Here is a 23,772-nt window from a genome sequence, read left to right as displayed (position 1 = left end):
TTATTCCATACACCACCTCACTGTTTTATTTAATTATTTAACATAATATTTTTAAGTGAATACTTCACATCATATATTTCTTTTAAATTCTAATCAGATTTATAACTTGTTTTCTCTTATAAAATACGTGTATAAATTCAATTAGAATTTTATTTTGCATTAGTGCAGTTTTAACTAATAACACAATGTTTTCTTTTGATTAAACTATTTTATTTTATAATATACAATATTTTCCCTGCCTTATGGTTACGTTTTCAAGCTTAAAACCAACGTTCTAAGCAGAATAGATGTTCTATCTTTTTCATTAGATCTTAATGCCTTTCAAAAATAAAAAAGATGTTCTATCTTAAGTTCCCTCTTTTATAGTTTGGGTATGAAAACTTGTACGAAAATTGATTGAAAGAAAACATTACCCAGTAATAAAAAGGATTTTTAATGCTATTATATTCGTGCAACTTAAAAGACTAACTTAGTTCTTGCCTTGGTGGCAAATATGTGGTTGTTTGTATTCTGCTGTTCATATGCCCTGCTCTGGTTTGATTCTTTGCAAATACACATGAGTATTTTTTCTTTCTTGTCGTTGTAGGTGGACATCAACAACATGTTTTGGTTAATAAATATTTTGAGTATAGGGGGTTGATAATACTTTTTTCTAGAAAAAGTATTTAAAATATGTTTATTGTAAATTCAATTTTTAAAACATTTGAGTTGTACCAACGGACTAAACGTCGTTTTAAATATCTTATTTGTTTATATGTGAATTTGACGAATTTTATCTTTAAGGAATTAACGCTTGGATTTTACCAACATTGTTTATACCGTTTTTAACTAGGTCCATTTGGCGGCATCTGATTGGGCTAAGTATAATATATATATATATATATATATATATATATATATATATATATATAGGGTAAGGTTAAAATAAAAACCCACTTGTTTTAAGTTTGATGATTAAACGGTTATTCGCGTCCACTCACCATTACAACGCCCTAAATAGGCAACACGCGAGACTTACTGACGACTGGATTTTACAGACATTTTTGTTTTAGTTCCGAACCATAAAGAACGTAATGGTAACCAACCAAATTGATGTCGACTCACCGCCGTAAAACCGTGACCGACAACGCTCGAGTGTTACTAAAGCCCGTGTTTTATCAACTAAATAACCGACGTTTTAGATATTTTTTTTATATGCTAATTGACGAATTTACTTTTTGGGTTTTAATGCTTAGGTTTTACCAACATTGTTTATACTAAACCGTAACTGAAACCAACCAAATTCGTGTCGACTCACCGCCAGAACGCTACGAACCGATAATGCTCGGTTATACCAATGTTCGGGTTTTAATGGTCAAATAAACTTCGTTTTAAATATTATATTTGTTTTAACGCTTGCATCTAAGGATTTAGAGTAACGTGACTGGTATACAAGCATATTTGACAAGTCTCGACGCAACGCGCCGGGTAATTTACTAGTATATAGTAAACTAGAAGTCTAGAATCCTGGCGCCATAAAGTTCTAATTCTTTTGATTTCTAATATATAACTGATAATTGTGAAATACTAACACAAAGTTGTTTGTAGTTGGGTGGTTATTTTGTGGGTGGGTTTTTGGTTTGAGTAGGGTGTCTATAACCGGGGTTCGATTATTGGCTATGAAAAGAAGTATTTCCTTGTTTTTTTTTGGTTTATGTAGTTGGTTGGTTATTTTGTTGACATTTGATACTTTCTTTTTAAACGTGTCTTTTATGATTTGGTGCCGACATCGTTAATATCAGTCGAATTCACGTCGATTCACGACAATTATACATGCAGTTTTTTTTAAATTGTCAATTTTCGACGAATTTGTTTGTTTGTTTTTTATCATTTTAAATATGTTACTTTGTTGGGGGTTGGCGAATTTTAGTTCAAACATCGTAATGAACGTAAGCAGTACCGTTCGACTCGCGACGACTCGCCGCCGCAACATCCTGGTTTTACGGACCGGATAATCGTCATTTTAAACATGCTGTTGTAATATAAACTATACGACTTTTATGAGTGTTTACTATTTTTTTTTTTGGTTTAGTGCCAATACCGTAACAAATTCAACTGACGCACCGTGCATTTTTTGTTTTGTTTTGGTTTTTTTAATTGTCGATTTCCGCTGTGTATTTGTTTTTTTGTTTCATTTAAATATGTTAATTTGTTTAGGCGTTGGCGAATTTTAGTTCTGGTGCCGTGATGAACGTAACCGGTACCGTTCAATTCGCGACGACTCGTCGCCACAACGTCCGGGTTTTACTACCGGATAAACGTCAATTTAAATATGTTGTTGTAATATAAACTATACGACTTTTCTGAATGTTTACTATATTTTTTTTGTTTAGTGCCAATACCATAACAAATTCAACTAATACCAATCCAGTTTGTCTCACTTTGATCATAAGTTGTATGTGTATCAATGTTATTTTGGACGTTTACGGATTTATTTTTTTGATTCAGTGTCGTTGCCATTTCAAAGTCAATGTGATTGACCGAATTCACAACGGGTTTTGAGGTTGTATAATCTATCAAATATTGATTAAGTGCGGAGAAGATAGATTGACCAAATTCGCATAGTTGCGTCGCGGTCGCAACGCGACGGAGTTACATCTAGTTAATTATTAATTGTTATGTAACTCAATACTATAAAGAGAAAGAACTGAACAACAAAATCACAAGGAGTTTGATTCATACAAAACATGTAATAAAGTCAAAGTTTTAATACTTATCTTTTAGATCAACTGTCATCAGAGGAAGATGAAAGATTTAGAAGGCTATAAGAGTTTTATTGTAGTAGGCTTTTAGGATGCGAGTTTTTCTTGAAACAAGAGATGATAAACTTAGGCTATCCAGTGTTGTCTATAATCACGGGCTTATGGCAACCGTCTTTTGTCATCGTGTTACCTCGGGGTAGTAGGCGTTTATTTGTTGGTCGTTCAAAAAAAAATAAATAAATAAAATACTTGCATTGAATTTACTCTTAAGTAGTGTTTGGTATACAGAACTAACATGTGGAATGGAATGAAAAAAATGATATATCATTGTTCAAAAGAATTGGATCACCTATTCCATAGCGAATCTCATAGCCTCTAAGCACCCTAAAATCATTCCTCCACCCCCCCCCCCCCGTATTTTCCATTGCATTCCCTCATTCACCCAACCATCGTCACCACCCCAACTGGCCACCACCTATGGCCACTGCTATCATCGTTGTCACCGGCACCACCATCACTCACCACCAAACCCACCCGCACACCACCATCGACTACTACCCTAACCAACACCATCACCTCCGGCTGCCACCGCCATGACCACTAGTCACTGGTACTACTACCTACGGTCGCCATCACAACCACAACTTTTGTAGTCTAATATTTCTTCTGTTCCTGACTTACAAGCAACACAAAATAATAATTCATTTAATCTCTCATAGTAAACAATCTAGACGCTAAAATGATAGACATTCATTCTATTTCTTGTTCATTCCATTATATTCAAACAAAAATCACATTTAAAAAGAATGAGTGTACTCAAAATCAATCTATCATCCTGTCTCCACGTTTGTTACCACAAAAGAATGAATATAATATATAAGAAAAGATTAATTTCTACCTCTCAATGCTATTATCTACCATCGAGTAGAGTCACCGTAATACACTATCATTGTTGACCACCATATGTCGCAACCATTACTATCACCATATCACACCACCTTATTAATACTGCTGATTTCAATTTCACAACTCATGTAATCTTGCCCTATCTTCCACCGTCTTCTCTGTTAAGAATGTTAATAGTCTGGTTTAACCTATTTTAACAAAATGTTTGAGATGGTCCACTAACTACGATTTTGAGAAATGACAAACCAAAAAATTGGATTTAACAGTTTAATTGTTTATATCAGTTAACCTTTTTTTTTAATTAATAGTTTGTATTAATTTATTTAAGATTACAATACATATAAATGGTGTGTTCTAAAAAAGTTATATAAATAATAACAGTTAAATAATCGGTTTAGCTTATACGACCGATTTTGTTGACTACCAAACTGTCAAAACCAAACAAACAATAATATATAGTCTTGTTAGTTATCTTCTCTTCTTTGATGTGGACAAACTCAATCCTCTTGAAAAGAAAATAATAGCAACATCAATATACCTAAATACCGTGATATCTTGACCAAGTGCATATATAACACTAAACAACATGCTTTACCAAATTACCTCTTAAAATATCATGATAATTTGGTGACATTATTTGTCAAATGACATAAATGGTTTATAAATGCATTTAAACTATAGGTGCAGGACCAACAATAACATAAATACAATAACAATAACATATCAATAGTTGTAATCCACCAGTCCAGAAATAGTCATCCATTGAAAAACTATAGTCAGGGCCGTTTCTGAGAATTAACAAGCCCCGGCCAAGACGAAAAAATATGCTCCTTAAGATTTATTGTACTAAATAATATAAACACATTTTTATACGCCGATTAAAGTTATGACAATAAATATAACAATTAACAAAATCATGGTATTAGAATGAGTTTATGATATACTGAATAGACTAATAGCTAACAGAGGATTTGTGAAGTTCTCCTAACATTTTTGATATCAAATTGATGAATCAACTCTTCACAATTTATGCTCTCTAATATTCCGTTCTCGATAGCTATCATTGCCAACCCGCTAGTCTTTCTGAGGGCATTGTGGATCATAAATAAGATTTCAATAACTATAGTATCGAAAAGCTGCTTTGCATATGCTACTGTGACTGTTGGTGTTCGAAGTCGACTTTGTTGTTATCCCGCCTATTCATTTCTTTTTATTTATTTAACTTTTATTGATTAGTTAAAGTAATGAGCATTTTTCAATTTTCAATGAACCTATAAGTCTTTGGATATTCTAAAAAAAGTAGGTCTAAAAGGTTTTTGAGTATTATGTGTAAAAATAGTAAAAGTATAAGCGTTCAGGTATTCTATATAAACATCGGGAATTTTTTAAATTTTTTGTGCCCAAAAAAACGTGTCCCGGCCAGGCGTCCACATGACACACCCTTAGAGCCGACTATGACTACTATTATGATACGATGAAGATGATCAATGTTTGGATGGAGTCCATGAAAACCTAATATTCAACTCTTCGTCACTCTTCATCTTAAAACAAATAACTTGTTTAATTGAAAAGAAAAATCCGTCCAAACTCCGGTTTCTATAGCACAAGTTTCATTCACGAGTAAATTTTTTAAGTTCGAGCTCGTTTATCTTTTGTTTATTTGATTTCATTAACATATATAATTACACATATATATAGAGAGAGAAAGAGAGAAATTATGCAATTGGATATTATTATAATATCAAACTATTATATTTATTATAGATATATCGTTACAATCCATTTATCAACTATAACATAAAGGGTTATTTAATCATTATTGTAATACTTTTATTGCCAAACTGCTTTAAACTATAACAAAACCATAGGTTGTTTACAAAAAAATAAATACGAGGAAAAGAAAAGAAAAACATTTATTCTCCTTTTAGACATGATGCTTCTTACACTATACTTTTCTATCATTTTTTCAAATAATATTTTTTAGAAATATTACTCCTAAAGATTTTCTGACCGTCGTATCAATCAGGACCGTTTGTTATGCTTTAGTGGTAATAAAACTAAAGGGATATTGATAAAATTCTTTTGGATTTATATGATTTCTCTTTTATACTATAACTTTAGGGTTTGAATAATCGACCAATTATTCCAACTTGGATAGTTACATATTTTTTTAGTAACAATTAGTTGCCGCAAACATGCTTAAGGCTATGTGTATACGTGAATATAAAAAAAGTGATCATGTAGAAGTTACATACATGAGAGTGGTTTCATCCATACACCCACCATATCACCATGAATAACCCAACCCACCATTATAATCAAAGGTTGATGCGCGCTAAACCCACGTTCAGCCTCTCAAAACACAGTAATGAGCAAAAGGGCTTAAGGTAGTGGGACCCTAATCAAATTCAACCAATGAGAATACTTCATTCATATATTTATAAAAACCAAAATGATTATAAGCTTGGTAAGTTAAAGCTCATCCACTAAACATGATTTATGAGCTAGTTAGTTAGTTAATACTTTATTGCATACGTGGCAGTGACATAGTGACCGAGAATCCTTAAATTCATAACACTCGGTCTTACAAAAAAAGTATGTTATTGTGATGTGAATGTGAGTAATTCAAAAATTATTAGTTAATCGTTGCCATTAATTATTTTTATGCACACAGTTACAAAACTATTTTAAAACTCATGGTTTACCTACAAAAAATAAACACAACATTAATTTCCCAAAACTTTAATTAAAAAAAATAATAATAAACACACCAAACAATTTCCTAAAATTATTACATGTTATTTTTGTCCATAATTTTTTGTTTCCTCTTCTCAGCATCTTCACGATCTCGTACCTGAGTTCATTTGCTCTCCTCTCTCTAACTCGATGAACTCTAACATCCTCTCTGATACAATTGATTTTATGGTGTACTATTTTTTTTAAAATAATGGTATATGAAAAAATTATATATAAATATGCCTGGTATATATATTTTTTATTTTCAACACTTTTATAATCCTTCTTAGCTTCATTATGCAAACTAGACTTTTTATTTGAACATGTATATGGGTATGTGCGTGTGATAACCCTATTTTGAGGATTTCTTGAAACAAATGAAGGTGATCGAAATGATTATTCAAGTCATTTTCTCTAATAAAGTTGATATTTAGTTAAATAAAACTAATTTTGTAAAGTTGGATTAAGCAACATATAATATCTTAAGAAACCTCCAAACACTAATTTCTTGCAGACCCCACAAAAGTAAATATTCCTCTTTATTTCCTTCCAACCTTCCATCTCTACACTATTTTCCTCAGCCACCCTCCCCCCCCCCCTACATAAACCACCTCCTCCTCCTCCTCCTTCCAAACCTCTTTCTTTCTTTCTTTCTTGATATTTATTTGGTGCCTCTTTCACTCTACAACCCCCCTTGTTTCTTCCATTCCACCCTTTTATTTTACACATCAGGAGAGATGGGTTAGCCTTTGTTAAGTTTAACTCTTTTTCTCTCAATTTCCAAACTAGGGTTTGTTTTCATTTTTTATTTTTTTTTTTTTTCAATTTTGAGATGGGATTTGATTATATATATTATAATTTGAAATATAAAACTTGGACTAGTGATAAAGTTTGGAACTTGATTAAAATCAAAAATAAAAACTTTGTAATGTTATTTTGTTAAAGAGTTAAAGAAAGCTGGAAGAAGAGAATCACAAGGGTCTGATTCTGGATCCCCAGAGAGATCATCATCTTCATCTTTACAAACAACTCTTGGATTCAACCAAACAACAACAGCAACAAATAGGTGGCTTTCATGGACTCCAGCAACATCATGATCAGCTTCAACAAAATCAAGAAACCCACGTCGGAGTAGGTGGCAGTACGGCGCCACGTCAGCCGCCGCAGAACAAGCGATCTTATTCATCTTCTTTCGAATATGCACCGGAAAAAATGGGTGAAAGTTATCAGTTTCACAGCCAACAGCTCCAGCAGCAGCAACAACCAACTGGGTCGTCAAGATTGAGGAACACCGGCGGCGAGATTGTCGAGGTTCAAGGTGGTCACATTGTACGGTCCACCGGCCGGAAAGATAGGCACAGTAAAGTCTGTACGGCGAAAGGTCCAAGAGACCGTCGTGTACGGCTGTCAGCGCATACTGCGATACAGTTTTACGATGTACAAGACCGGCTTGGGTATGACCGGCCGAGTAAAGCTGTGGACTGGCTTATTAAGAAAGCTAAATCCGCCATTGATGAACTCGCCGAGCTTCCGGCGTGGAAACCCACTGCAACTCCGGTTGCGAGAAACGCAAACCCTAATTCTTCAATTGTGAATTTTGAGCAGAACCCGGAACAATTGGGTCAATTTGAGCAACACCCAGATGATAATATTGTTGATAATCAACTGGGTAGTTCTCAGAATTCAAGCTTTTTGCCTCCTTCACTTGATTCCGACTCGATTGCTGATACGATTAAGTCGTTTTTTTCCGATGGGTGCTTCTTCGAACCCGGCGAATAATAATAGTTCTTCCGGTATGCAGTTTCATCAGAGTTTTCCACCCTCGGATTTGCTTTCTAGAGGTAGTAATCGTTGTCAAGATCTGCGGCTTTCACTTCAATCGTTTCAAGATCCAATTCTGCAAAACCACCACCAGCATCAAGCGGATAATAACAGTAATAATAATAATAATAACAATAATATGTATTTTGACGGGTCGGGTTGGCCCGATAACCAGTCTGGTGGGTTTCAAAGAATGGTGACATGGGGTGGAGACGCGGTGTCGTCGACTGGATTCGTGTTCAGTTCGCAGCCGACGACGCAGTTTCTGCAACCGTTGTTTGCTCAAAATCAAACCCAAACAACCAACAATCAATTGTTTAACAACAATTCTCAGAGGGGACCCCTTCAGTCCAGTACCGCGCCTTCGTTTCGTGCTTGGATCGACCCGCCGCCACCGTTCACAGGCGTTGCCATCGATCAACACCCGACCCTAACGTTCCACCACCCGTCTTCCATGCCCGGGTTTCCATCCGGGTTGGGCGGGTTCTCCGGATTCCGGGTTCCTACGCGAATTCAAGGTCAAGAGGAGGAACACGACGGCATATCCGATAGGCCGTCGTCAGCCTCCTCCGATTCTCACCATTGATTCAGTGTGATGCCACCTCAAACAGGTCAAAGTTGTTCCCAATTATTCATGTTTTACATATTTTGTTGTTCATATTAGTCTAATATCCATGAATTGGTGTACTTTAATTTCAGGAAAATTTGAAGCAATTTGGCAACTTTTATAAAGTGGAGGGGGGATAATTCAATGGTGGAAAAGCTGAGTTCATTCAGGTTTTCAAGATTTAGTTTTCATGTTTAATTTGAGCTCTTTGTTAAGCTCTAAACCATGCTTTAAGTTATCTGGATTTCATGTTTTTAGGCCATGGTATGTGAGACTAAGTTAATTGCCTTCTTTTGATTGAGAATTAAAATACTCTGCTTGCTAAAACAGGTGAAGTAATTTGTTTGTGTTAACTTCCCTCTTCTTTACTTAACCTGGTAAGACAAGAATCTTTGATGATGATATAGAATTAGTTGAATCGGATCGAATATAGGCCAAACCGGCACATTATTTGCTTTTGGTTTCCAAATTGAACCCATGAGAGGGGCAAATGGGATGTTTCATCATGTTTCCCTTTGTTTAGAAAATTTTTATTTGGTTGTGATGTGGGGTTTAAAAAGCTGTCTCTTTTTTCCCAAATCTTGCAATCTTGCTTTTCATTAGTGTGCCTTAATGGAACATGATGGGTGGTTTCATTTTCTAACATCTCCATCGTTGGCGTTGGCTGGATGCTCGCATTTCTGGGAGCCACATCGGTGATACGTCGTTTTCAAACAATTTCGGGTGATAATTTACATTTGATATTGAAATGTGTATGTGTTTTTGATCTTGAAAGTTCCATGTGCCATTAAATTTTTATGTTAAAGCTTTGTTTTATATTTTGGCAAGTTGAAATCTTGAAAAGCTTCATCTAGTTGATGTTTGTTTTTAGAATTTGATTGTGCTTTTTGCCAAAATCCCATGTTGCAAGAAAAAGGTTAGAATCTAATTCTTTTTTTGATAAAGCTAAATACCCTTTTGTGGCTTTTTCATTCAAGTGTCTCTAGATTATCATTTCTTGAATTTTAGTCTAAATTTCAAGAATTTGTTAAATGATTAAGGTAGAAGAGTAAGGATATGTGCATTATGAATGGTACTTAATGGTACAACTAACTACCCAACCAAATCAACAATGGAATTTGCAAGGCTTTAGTTATGGAGGGAACTCCCTTGCTCAATAAATAAAAATTTTGGTACTTCTTCTGGCTTGTGGTCCCCTACTCTGCAAATCTCTGTCAATTATAAAACTAAAATCAATTTTTAGAACACACAAAAATTGTCTCATATGGAGATGGTGACTATTGCTTGTAGGTTGATGAAGACAACTCATAGAACAAAAGGCTATTAATTGTCTAGTATTTTCCATTTAGAAACTAAGCCAAAAAAATTTTAAGCAAGATGATCAACTAAAATATAAATGGGTTGTTTTTAAGTATTGTTGATAACCTTAGAAGTTATCTACTTGAGAAAATTCTTTAATGTATAAAAAGTTGTTTTTTGGATCTTGGGTAAATAAGGCTCTATGCTTGAGGTTGAATCTTGTTCCATAATTTGATGTAAAATGCACTAATTGCAATGATTGTCACAACTTAGTGATATAGACATCTAATAAATTAATATAGAACAAATAATAATAATAATAATAATAATAATATTTGTATTATTTAGTTTACCATATTTATATCACAATTTTATCAATAGTCTATGCAGATATAGTTTATTTTTATTAATTTACATCATATTAAAAATAGTATTTAGTCTATTAAAATATAACTTAGTATATATATATTTATATCATAGAAAAACTAAATAGTATGACTATTTAGATATGAAAAATGGTGATTATTAATGAGTGAAGAATAAATGGATTGCTAAGAAAAATCTTTGACATAGCCCCCATTTATAAGTATGGCTCTTGATGTAAAATGTAGTAATTGCTGGTATTGTCATAATTTTATTGTTGTGCATGAATAATAAATCAATATAAATATACAAATAGCAATTAAAAAAACATTTGAAAGTTAAATTATTATATGGAAATATTTTTCTACATCCTTTTTTGAATCATAACCAAATTATTCAAATATAATATAACCCACATCCAACTCATGAATGTGATGGATATTCTTTTTTAATACTTGGCTAATCATTTTTTAAAATTATAAATTGTTTGGTTGGGTCAGAGGGATGTTGTCCAAAAAGAACAACTGACCTTTTAGAATACTTAAGACCATTACGTGTAACAGTACTCTGATTAATATTTTTTTAATTAAGTAAAGACAACACTAATCATGGTGAAGAAACACCAAGTGACCCCGGCAGATTACGGATAATCTTAGAGTCAAGTAGATGTTTCCCACGAGGGTTAGGTCCGGCAAAGATGGTTATTCTTCTGATAACCTGCAAAACAGACACCGTGAGCTCGTCACTGAGAAGGAGGGGGTACCTCCTTATGACCACCCTCCGGCGTGAGAATCAGACTAGATTGCTCTGAATATAAACGTATATTAAGAGAAATAGCTAGAGCAGATAAGATATGTGATGGTATAAGATAGTATATGATAAGATGTGATACCGTTTCAAGGTGTTGGAGTATTTATAGCCGAAGGTAGGTTTCCAAGCAGGTACAGCCAGCTGTATAATATTCCTTTTCTACCAACTGTGGGCTACGCACGTGCCGTGCTGGTGGTTGGTGGGTAGGCAGCGGCTGATAGTGACATGGCCGGCCGTGTACTATTCCTTTTCCACCAACTGCAGGCTATGTACGTGCCACGATGAGGGTTGGTGAGTAGGCAGCGGCTGATAGTGACATTAAGTACTAGAGCGTGCTGCTCGTCGTACTGTTGTCAGTGAGCTGTCACCCTGTGATTGGTTCATGGGCTGCTTTGGTCAGATCTTGTCTATGTTATCCATATCTTGGCAGGTATAGTACAAAAGATCCTCCAGAAGCGTACGGACTGGCTCATTTGGGCGGGAGTATTCCCGCCTTGCTCATTCCTTCTTCAGGTGACATTACTGAATTATTGAGAGTTAGTGCCTTGTGCGTGTAGCCTTGCTATTAGTGCGGGTAGCCTTCCCTGATGGCTTGTATCCGCAGCTGCGGGAACAGGCGGGGTACTTCACCATTGGGAGGCTTTTCCTGCGGGAACAGCTTGCGTACTGCGCGTAAGGTCTTCATCTCTCTGAGCATGGTGAGTCCTGCGGAACCAGTTGGTCTTTGCGCATACGTCCCTCTTCAAGGTGAGTCTTGCGGGTCCAACTGGGCTCTGCTGGGACCTACCTCTTCACATGGCAAGAAAGCTATTTTACTACAAAAATGGTTAAAAAACTAGTATTATTTATAAAATATAATTCAATTGGCTACTATCAGAAAAGAAAATCCAAGCAAAGTGCGGCAACTATTTTTTAATCAACTTAATGAAATAAAACATTATAATATATTAACAATCATACCCCATGATGTTCAGGTGAAAAGGATATGTCATGTAACACCTTACAAACTTAATATAATATGCTTGTCACAATCCCATTCCCAATGGTAAAATATTTAAAAAATGTACCAACTAATATGCAGTCAGTGACTTGTGCTATGTGCAGTAGAACTTGTACATTGAACAGGATGCCATCTTGCATGATGAAAATCTTGATTTCTAAGCTTTGGTAAATGTATCATGTATGAGTTTAGCATGAGCTTAAGAAGTACAAGTACTATTGCTTGCTTTGGTTGTACCTTTTTTTTTCAGTAACTTTATGCTGTTTCACAGCAACTACCATCTTTGTTTTTGCATGCTTTATCTTTTTACCTGGTTGTGCTGCCCGAGTTGAGGTGATGGGCCGGGCAATGACTCGGGTCTCCCACGGGCACACCGCGATCCATCTCTCCATCCAACTCCAACCCCAGCTTTCTTTGCTTATATCATAATATGCTTGACCGAAATATCGGTTAGAGCTCACCCTCCACTTGACACCAAAACCCAACATATCAATACGTGTCGTTCTCAAAATTTTGTTGTTATAAAGTTACTCAATTTTCATTAGGTGTTACAGTCTTGTGACATTCTTTATAAATGTTTAGTTTGTTTTTTTTTTAAATTAAGCGAGTCATGAAGTATATATTAATACTGGTTTTTATTTAGTGATTATGTTTTTCAATTTAACTTGAAGTACGTGTTAAAAGAAAAATATTCAGTAAATAATAACCAAGTTTTATAATTGTTTAATTTAAGTCACATTAGAAAAAGATAAATCACTAAGTAGTAACCAAGATTCATATATGTATTATTTGTCTCACATATTATAAAAATTAAACATTTATTAAAAAAATTTCACAAGATTGGAACGCCTAATAAAAGTGAGTGACTTTACGAAAGGGCCAGATTAATATATAGTTTGAAGGCGAACATATCAAACGAGTTGAAAGTCACGGGCCTACTTTTAATGTATTCATCACAATCAACATCGTAATCATAATTAACTTATTTTGACCCGATCTGGCTTGTTTTCACAGCATTTAAAAGTGGCCCGTTTCAACCCAGACATGCTTTGACCCGTTAACCAACCTGATCAAAAAAACCCATACCTGGTGTGAGAAAGCGTACGCCATGGCTCGTTCACGTTTATTGGTGGCTTCCTCTCTCTGCTGTATCTTGGAAACTATAACTTCCATTGACTCAGTTCCACCACACCATTCAGCCTATTGAAAATCATCATAATATATTTCAGGGCTTGACATAAATGTATGATAATCCGAGCATAAGGGACCATTTTGCGACATTTTAAAGTCAAACGGGCTACCATTAGGCCATAGGGAAGGCGCGCACCAAATGCATTAACCGGACCACAGGAAGCATGGAAGTTTACCTTACAATAAGGGCAGTTGCAATGGATATATCCAACAATGTTTGAAATGAATGCTAATAAATTTTATTAAAAATCTCTTTAATTTTGCAAGATTCCTTGACTTGTCAAGATCTCAACAATTAATTCCAGAACTCAAGTTGGTAGTATACCTCTAGTTCATGAATCTTGGACTCAGTTTTCAACTTATTTTGAAGGTTCTTTTGCTTTAATCGGCTTTCTTTGACCACACGGAGTCGACGCGTTCTTAGTTCCAACTGTATTTTGCTCCAAAAATGAATTCTATCAAGTGCACTTGAAGCTTGATTATTAAAAGCATTAGCCTCTATTAATGCCTTAGATTTTGAAGCCACTTGCAGAGAATTTCTGGACTTTTTCGCCTAAATTTGATTATATACAAAAATAAATCATCAAGATTTCTCCTTTTTAAATAAACGTTTTTCGCTCATTTAGATTCTTGGGGTGTTTTATATGCCCTCCAAATGAATATTAAGTATTCATTGTTTTGATAATAGTGTATTGTAATTGTAATTCATGTATTAATGTATTAATTTATTAATGCATGCATTGATGAAAATCGACAAAAACGTGTTAACGGGCCAAAAAACCTTTTTTGTATTAATTTATTAATGCATGCATTGATGAAATCGACAAAAACGTGTTAACGGGCCAAAAAACCATGTTTGGCCCGGAATTGAATAACACAACAAGATTTGGAATAAAAGTTTTTTGGGTCATTCAGATTCTTGGAATTGTGGTGTTGTGTTGCTACTTTGAAATATTTACCAAGAATGGTGGTTTGACTTTTAAGGAATAACTAACTGCTTTTAGTTTGAAAATTTATACGCATGGTACTGGTTTTGATGACATAAATGATAACAGAATTGATTATGACAGACAGTACAAGCAGAAAATTTGTGATAATAATTTGAAAAGCAGTGAATTTGACTTCTCAAAGTCAAAAACATATATGTTGTCCTTTTTAACTCAGGGAACACAATAAAGAAGGCAACTCACAATGTATTAAAGAATCATAATGCAGTAACTACACAGAAACAGTTTTAGAAAACAGGTCCCCTACCCCCCTCCCAACCTAAATATCAAGGATCAGATGATGATGTGTCCGAATAAGCCACATATATGTGGTGTTACCTCAAGTTTTTTGGGTTTGTTACCCTTCTTTCTCTTATTGCCAGCTATCCTCTTAAGCCAAGCCCACAAGCCCATTTGTAGTTGATAAAACGGAGTCGAAAACTAGCACAAAAGGATCATTTTTTTATTAGAAACTTGATTGAAAACATTTATAGCTAAAAGTTGCAGCCTTGTAGGTTCCTCTTGATGTATTCATATGATGTCAATATGTATTTAGATCTAACAATGTGTTTAAACTGTAATCATAAAGTATACATCTAGTTCTATATTGAAATAGTACCTTATAGACTTATAGTCAAACTTGAGTTTACAAGCAACCTATTTGACACCAAAAAAAAAAAACATTAATTTTTGACTTATTGGAAAATTGAAGCTTTTGCTTAAATATATGAAGGTTAGAAATCGGTTTCTTTAGTTTAGACCGTAGAAACCTTAGTCGAGTTTAAATATAAGAGAAACCTATTCGACACCCAAAAGTCAAATTTGACTCTAGTTATCGGAACAAGGAAGCAGTTGCTTGTTTACAGAACATTGTCAACCATAGGCCACAATGAACACCAATTGGAATTTGATAACAACCGAAAGGTCAAATTTTGACTCTAACAAGGAATTATTTGCACGTTATTGGTCAAACATAGTAATCGGTTTCTTTAGACCATAGCAACATATTTGACACCTAACCTTCACTCTAGTTATAGGAACAAGGAAATCGTTGCTTATTTAGAACATCGTCAACCATAGGCCATAACGAACGCCAATTAGAATCTAACAACAACCCAAAGGTCAAATTTTGACAACAAGAAATTATTTGCTTGTTTATAGTCAAAACTAGTAGTCCGTTTCTTTAAAGAGTTTGAATCTAAGAGCAACCTATTTGACACCCGAAGTCAAATTTAGCGTGTTCACACGAAAGTAGTTGCTTATTTATAGAACATTAATTAGAATCAACTAACAACCCAAAGGTCAAACTTTGACTTTAACAAGCAACTATTTGCTTGCACTTTCTATATAGTCAATGCACCAATAGCAAGATTTGAATCCAAACCAACCTGCTGACCATCAAAAGTCAAAGCTTGACTTAATAATGTAATCCATTAAAAATCATTAGCATGAACATAATGAACAATATTAAACTCTAATTCAGTACACGAAAAGTACCCACAAAAAAACAAGATTAAGAAACAATTTGTCGCACCTGCAACTGCAACGCTGTGACAAGAAACTGGAAACTTAAAGACACAAGGAGAACCAATGAAGTTATAAGCAAGATTTGAAAGAAAAGGATGAGGATTTTAGGTGTTGAGGCAATATCAGACATTGACACCAAACCCAGAAATTGGTTGGGAGAATCCCATCTACAAACCATAATAAATTACACAGAAAACGAAACCTTAACGATTTGAACTAATTTGAGTCGTTAAGAATTAGAAAGTCAATAAAAAGTCAAAATTTTCAAATTTGGTCCCGGCGGGGCTCGAACCCGCGACCTTCGGCTCATAAGACCAACGCTCTAACCAACTGAGCTACGGGACCTTGATGTCTTTTAATCTTGATAATATGAACTCATGTGTTATACAAAAGAGAGTTATTTTGAAATCTTTATTTATCTGTTTTGAGCAAAATTATAATATGTACTAGTTTTAGTTTTCATTTATTAATGATTTTTATTTCTCCCAGTTTATTTGTTGTTCTATGTCAAACTATTCATAATGGTTTTGCTTTAAAAGTATTCCAAGATAAATAAATTAGGTCTTAAAAGGCTGATTACCGATTATATAAGTATTGATCACATTATTGTTTTTAAATAAAAAATTTGACTTTTCAAAATTTTGACACTAACCCCGTTATCTCTTGCACGCTAACCGGACATAGAAAAAAATTTCACAGGTGTCGGAAGAGGAGTGGTGACAAAATTTTATAGGGGTCGATTGATATTTTAACATATATACACATTAAAAAAAAATTAACAGGAGTCGGCTGACACCTTCGTCAATGCCCTCATATAATTAAAACCTATTCAATACTACCCATAAAAAATGTTCTAATGTGTCACAATACTTCTTGTACGTGGGATCAATCCAATTATCGAAGTTTGGGCAACCAAGTCATTATTACAACCGGTTGCTACGAACAACCTCCATCTCAACACTAGTACCAATCAATGTTTGAACAACAACAAATAATTTATTGTACGTTGTTTTATTTTGTTGAAGATGTCAATTTATGAGTATATGTACAAATAAAAAGTTGTAATCAACAAATAAGTATATTAATATGTTATTTTTTCCCAAACAAAGCACTTTTCAAATAGTTTTATCATTTGTAGAAATTTTATATATTTGCATAAAAGACAAAAATGTTATATAAGGTGTTTGGTTTGTTAGAATTATGATAATTGTACGCTAGAAAGAAAATGATTAAAGATTTTTCTTAATATTATAGTAAATAATAACCAGAGAGTGGTGAAGAGTTTGTGTGTGAGAAGGAAGAATCACAATAAGTACTTGATATTTTAAAACAAATAAAACTGTATTTGAGGTTTCATATCAACATATATTCTTAACCACATAAGTTTATAAAAGAGGATTTTCGATACTTGTGAAACAACCTGTATGCCAGATGGATAATAGGTAATCAGGTGCGTGATAAATATAAAATCGTGTATAAGATACAATTTTATAATACAGAATGAGTGAGATTATTGAAAAGGGTATCAAACACATACTAATTTATAGAATCTTAGAAATATTTGATGGAGAAAAAAAGAATCCTATTAGTAGATGGTTTAGTTGGGTTGTCAATTGGGATATCCAACAAAATCTTTAACTTAAATCAATAGAAGAGGTTTTGGTTTTGTTATTATCTACTTTTAAAGGTAGAGATGGCCAATGTGGGTCCATTTTGGAAAGCCGAATCCATCAACCTTGCATATATCAAGATTTGGTGATGCCCATTGAATGTTATCAATTTTCAATCTTACCTATGTTTAATTTATTAGCTTTTTTTTATTCTTATAAGATAGTGACATTTTACATTAACAACTTTTATAAAATACTGGTTCATACAATATGTTTTTATATCGATTTGTGTATTGTTAAAATCTTCAAATTATTTTGGATGGAGGATAAATCAAAGTAGTTATATATGCGAAGTTAAATATATAATTAACCAAATTAGTTAAATACTTTTAGAAAATATGAATGGAATTCGAATTTCAGCTCACAAATAAACTAAATAGATTTTCATTCAAGTTACAATATGGGTTTGAAGATGCGGAGTACACAACTACATACTCCTACGAGTTGATCTCAATCCTGAATCATTCCAATGACAACTTAAAAGTACTTGGAGATGAAATTTTGATACGAATTTTGTATCTATTAATCAACTTTGAGTCTTGACGACAATTAATGTAAACGGTATTTTGAATTCAACTTTTGAAATGATATGTGTAGCACGAAAATGAGGATTATCTTTCAAGAATGATATTAGTAAGACAAATATTTCTTCTAGGTAATGAACTCTATTAATCATATGTTGATGATTAACATTTGAGAAAACTTAAATCAAATGATTATTCGTGAACTGGTATGCGTGCAATAGTCATTATGACCGTTATGTCTGTCTCTCAACTCCTCTTCAACGTGTAAATACATCAATTTTTGTTAAATGACACTGTCGTAAAAGTTAACTAATTTTTTATGAATCATGTAATGTCTTCTATAAAAAGGTGATTCGGTTTATATGCACGTGTAAGGAGAAGATCATAACAAATCCACGTTACTAAAGTTTTCATTAAGGAATCATAATTTAAAATTTTATATTTATGTACAATTGTGTATGCTATGTATATAAAAAAAACAATCAAACTAATATGATCTTTATTTTTGTACCGTTTACATATACCAGTGTAATTTTATTATGTACATAAACTAATTTTAGGAAAGACGATTGAGAAACAATAACCATTGTATTTATGATCTTTCTTTTATATACATAACAATTTTTTAATATTGAAAAAATTAATGATATATTTTTAGCTCGTATGATATTTTGTGTTATGCCCAGACAGATTGCTAATATCTATTGAATATTCTACGACCAAGTTTAAACAAAAACAGATATCAGGCTATACCTCGAGAAACAAGCCCTTGATTTACACTCCGAGGAGACATGCAAGAACGAATATCCAAATATCAAGATAAGATTGTACGTGTCCCCACCGTGTAGCTCAGTTGGTTAAGGGGGCGTAAGACATAAAACAATCCTTTGAGATCATCCTTGGTCCTTTATTTACAAAATCATATGTTTGTGAGATACAAGTTAATGCATTCCTAGAAATGGTTCATCTTACGCTTCTTATCGAGCACTTGTTATGAAGCACACGCCTAATCTGGTGAGAAAATATTACAGATGTGCAATACAATGTATCCTCATATTATATTATTTATGAGAGTCCACTATGTTCAGTCCAAATAAAAATTTTCAGACTATAGTGATATTAAATTGTCTTGAACGATGTGGTTTTCTTATACTATTGGGCACGAACCTAAACATATAGCATGACGATACTTAAATTAAATGAAGTGGTTATGCTCTTCCTATATTGTGGTCGTGTGCATCCAAACTCGATCAATACAAATAAGTATCCTGGGTCAAAACCAAGGCTAGAACCCTAGATTTATTTGAACACATATTTGATATTCTATTATGGTTTTTTTTTAAGGTGTATCTAAGTAAGTTGTGGATGGTGCCATTCCCATGAATGATGCATCACCTGACACGCATGTCTCATACGGTGAACGAATCTTCATAGACGTGCACTTTATAAATGTTAAGGCGTTAACCTTAGGGCATGTTTGGGATTCCATTTAGATCTCTTTATCTCCTTATTAGCTTTTTGCAAAAGGAGATAAGGAGTTAAGGTGTTTGGGTATAATGTTAAAAAGGAGTTTTTAGTAAATAAATAAGGAGATAAGAATAAGTTAGCGAGGTGTGACTTATGAAAAAAAGAGATAAGGAGGAGTGAAAAGGAGATGGAATCCCAAACACCCCCTTAGTATAACCTTAGAAAATATTACAGAAGGCAAGCGTGCAACAAGCTGCGCTATAATGATCGTGAATAAATTTCAAAATATAATGCCACTACGTGTCTGATTATGCATAGTTCAAAGGTGTGTCACTTCAAGTGGAGGTCATGTTAGAACTCAAACTAGAGAGAGCAATTATTATAATTAGACTTTCGTATGCGTTATAATTTACAAGCGTGAATATTACCCATAATGTCTGGATGCATTACGGCGTGGTTGCCTCTTGTTCTTGTGGTAGCCATCACATAAACGCTATTTCAAATATGTGTATATATCACAACCCACATGTCTAAGCTCATTCCCGTATGTTTGATGTTGTTCACTATAAAGAAGGTTTAGATAAAACCTTATTGACAATTACTCTTTGTCAAGTAAGCTGATTTATACGTCACCAATAACTAATTAACTATCAAATATCGATATCACCACCAAAATTGAAAAATCCGTTGCCATTTGTCATTTTGAAAATATTTAAGGGAAAAACTAAAACTAAAAAGGATAAATTATACGTAGAAAAATTAAGTATCAGATAAAATGAATATGAAACAAATATTCGAATTAATAGATATCACATGAGTTATAATCGTGTATAAAATTGCTTTATAAGGACAATGACGATTGATGTTATTCTATAAAGTAAAACTGATATAAAGTGTTGCACAATATTTAGCTTTAAGGTAGTATTAATGGGTAAAAAGTAGGCTGGTATTATAAAAAGCCAGTATAGTTTTTTTAATTTTTATGTTAAAATTCGCTCAACTTATTAGATATTAAAGTTCTTAAACATGTTAAAAAACACCAGAAGTTTCTGAATCCAATTTAGTTACATTAACGCCCTACGACTAAATTAAATTATAAATCTATGAAAATAATAAATATTTAAAATAATGACTCCTTGTCTCCTTATACTTAAATTCGCCAAACTAAAATTATACAATTCTTTTGTGCTAAAAAGTTAAACGTCACTTTATCAAAACTTGATAATATTAAGAGGCAACATATAATTTTTAATATTCTTTTTTCATAAATATATGCATTCTATAAACAAGTGTGACGACTTTAATTAGGAATTGCAGAGGAAATCCGAATGCAGCTAGGTGAATCCAAAACACTCGGGTGAACGATTATGAGAATATTTTTAAAAATTTAAGTGGTATGGAATGGATATGGTGTCACGTGATACTCGACCCAATTACCCGAAACATGCATAAATTTTATCTGAATCATTTCGTAAACATTTTTTTTTCTGTTCTTTGATAATATAATAATTTACGAATTCATTGTTTTTTAGTTTTACATTTGTATTTTACTTGCGTAATAAAATTATATAAAAGTTAAAGCAAAGATAAATGTATTTGGAAATCTCAACAGAGATAATATTTAATGAACTAGCATGTATACTCGATATTTATCAGGATAAGTGCTAAAGATGAAACACAGTTTTTCTTATCAGGTATAAAACATGAATTACCAATATCCGTGCCAAAATTGTCATGTTGACAACACCCTAACATACATCAAAATTTTGTATCATGACTGTTCATGTTTCTTTACATGCTTAAGGAGATTAATGTGCTAAAATTACATCGAGTGAGTGCTCGTTAAAACAAGAAAGCATCTTAATACTATTAACTCTAAAAAGTTAATTAAGAGTATCATACACAAGTTAAAGTTGTGCCCTACTACTATTTTTTTCTCTTAAATATACAATAATAAACATATAAATTAAGGATGTTTTATTAAACTTACTAGGTTATAAACCTATATATACTACACAAATCTGAATAGATAACGCACTATTTATGATTTTATTATGATAACAAATTAAGCATGGCATGGTTTGTATTTGTGGGCATGAAAGTTGTTGTCACCTTTACCCCTATATAATATAACAAACAAGAACGAAAGAAAATAAAAAAAAAAGAGTACGAAATTCATGGCGAATTGTGAGAGAGAGTGTAGATGTAGATCTCAACCGAGAGCTGGTCTTTCATTTAGACCGACGATTTTGGCGACTTATTAGCTAACAGGCACTCTACCTAGATTTTCCATATTCCTATATATTTATTTCTATATTCTAAATTCTATATTCACATCCATTTTTATTTATTTATTTATTTATTACTTTCTGTTTCCCTATATTAATTAGATCAGATCATCATTTTGTTGTAATCTGCTTTTATTGTTCCGTTACCTGATCATTTGAATCAATATTATTATTTTATTATTGTTATTAGTATTCATTGTGACTTAGATGGCAGTGGTGATCAATGGCTCAAGACGAGCATACTTCCAAGTGTAGTAATAATAATAACACTGGTGGTGGAAGTAGTAGTCATCGATCGACGTCGAAAAAACCGAAGCATAAGAAGGTGCCACAGAGAGGCATGGGAGTGGCTCAGCTTGAGAAGATAATATCAGAAGAACACCAGAAGAAAGATGCAATTATTTCCCCTAGCAATTCTTCAAATTTGAATAATATTCAGAAAATTCCAAATTTTAATGCCATACCGCCACCTCCTCCGTTGCCAGTTTCGAAAACGGATGGTGGAAAAGTGTCGAAAACGAGTGGTGTTGGTGTTGGTGTTGGTGGTGGTGGGAACTGGTCTAGGATATGGAGTGATGGTGAGTATAAGTTTGATGGGGACCACTCTAGATACACTGCATCATTTCCAGCAAATCTTGGTGGTTTGCCTTACGAATCCAGTCCGCCGATTTGGGCGCCTAGTCCTAATCTAATGATGCAAAGATCACAATCATTGGTAAAGTTTTCGTTGTTTGTTGTGTTATGTTTTTGTGTATAGTTTTGGATAGTTGGATTATATTGTGTTGTATTGTTTGCAGGTGAATGTTTCGGCGAACACTGCATCTTCGTGTTCATCGCCAGTTCTGAATTTTCAGATTGAGCTCCCTTCAAACCAAAGCTATTGTGGCAATAACTTCCAATCGTTATGGCCCGAGGAAGAGAAGGTGTTGTTACTTGTTAGTTGTTACTTTTTTTTTAATATGTTCAAAATCTAATGTGCATTTGTTGATGGTTTATGAATATTATGGCAGATGGTTGGCATGAAAAGGCCGTACCCGTTTTCGTTGGAAAACATGCCAATTCCGTCTTTTCACTGCAAGTTTCCTTCTGCATATGTGTCAAGATCAGATGAATATGCTTCTTGTAGCAATGGAGGTACTGCTAGCATAGATCCTGCGCATCCGGTTTTCAGGTGAATATATAGAACCTTAGATATAATTAGTTTTTATTATATTGTTTGTTGTTTATGGTTTGAGACTTTGTAGTTTTGGATTTCATTTACAGAGAAACATGTTCAAGTTCAGGTGCTATATCTGATCCAATAACAAAGAAATTCATCGATGAAAATCACATTCTGACCCGGGATTTTCTCAAACTAGCACCTCCTCAAACAAACCATTCGCGTTCAAGTTCGAAAGAAAGTATACATCTTTCACCTTGTAGAGCCGAACAGCCACAATTTGAGAGGTTAACACTTCAAAAGGTAATAATTTTATAACAATTTAACACTTTCTACTTATTTTCCATTCATTTTGGTTGATGACGGTTTCGTTTTTTCTTTTGTTTAGGACCAATCAAAAGAACCGATCCATTTGACTGGACGAAGCGTGTCAAACCCACAGCCTTTTCTTAGTTTCTTTCCAGCTGCAAAAACACCCATGGGGCAGCCCGGAAACGGCAATGGCGATGCAGGGGAAAGTGTTGATTTAAATTTGAAGCTATAAATGGTTTTATGTTTCTTGATGTCTTATTTATTTATGTAGCTTTTTATTCATGCTAGAAATGTGACCTTGAAAAAGTAATATAACCTCAATTAAGTACCCCTCTATCTTTATCTTTTGAATGCTATTTACTTAT

The 23,772-nt window shown here is 33.5% G+C and overlaps 2 protein-coding genes, 1 non-coding gene and 1 pseudogene across 4 annotated transcripts; 2 read left to right on the top strand and 2 right to left on the bottom strand.

Annotated features, from left to right (window-relative positions):
• Positions 1–7,485: 7,485 nt before the first annotated feature.
• LOC143530999 (transcription factor TCP4-like) lies at positions 7,486–9,550 on the top strand (annotated as a pseudogene). Its single transcript, XR_013134948.1, has 2 exons — positions 7,486–8,815; positions 8,904–9,550. The product of XR_013134948.1 is annotated as a transcription factor TCP4-like (transcript).
• Positions 9,551–12,498: 2,948 nt separating this feature from the next.
• LOC143531043 (protein IQ-DOMAIN 10-like) lies at positions 12,499–14,943 on the bottom strand. The gene is made up of 4 exons (XM_077026433.1): positions 14,800–14,943; positions 13,800–14,027; positions 13,370–13,483; positions 12,499–12,750 (listed from the first exon to the last, which is right to left on the bottom strand). The coding sequence occupies exons 1-4, from the start codon at positions 14,872–14,874 to the stop codon at positions 12,499–12,501; spliced, it is 669 nt and encodes a 222-aa protein (XP_076882548.1). The 5' UTR covers positions 14,875–14,943.
• Positions 14,944–16,258: 1,315 nt separating this feature from the next.
• Positions 16,259–16,332, bottom strand: TRNAI-UAU (transfer RNA isoleucine (anticodon UAU)). Its single transcript has one exon. It is a non-coding gene; the product is annotated as a tRNA-Ile (tRNA).
• A 5,827-nt stretch (positions 16,333–22,159) lies between these two features.
• Positions 22,160–23,639, top strand: LOC143531042 (uncharacterized). Its single transcript, XM_077026432.1, has 5 exons — positions 22,160–22,651; positions 22,734–22,859; positions 22,947–23,107; positions 23,200–23,398; positions 23,484–23,639. Exons 1-5 carry the CDS (start codon positions 22,160–22,162, stop codon positions 23,637–23,639), a joined length of 1,134 nt encoding a protein of 377 aa, XP_076882547.1.
• Positions 23,640–23,772: the final 133 nt, after the last annotated feature.

Source organism: Bidens hawaiensis, unplaced genomic scaffold (genome assembly GCF_021521415.1).
Source record: "Bidens hawaiensis isolate Kalapana, Puna unplaced genomic scaffold, B.hawaiensis_p1.1 tig00009070_1, whole genome shotgun sequence".
Classification (NCBI taxonomy): Eukaryota; Viridiplantae; Streptophyta; class Magnoliopsida; order Asterales; family Asteraceae; genus Bidens; species Bidens hawaiensis.
Note: the sequence above shows the minus strand (reverse complement) of the source record. Positions and strands in the feature narration are given on the sequence as shown.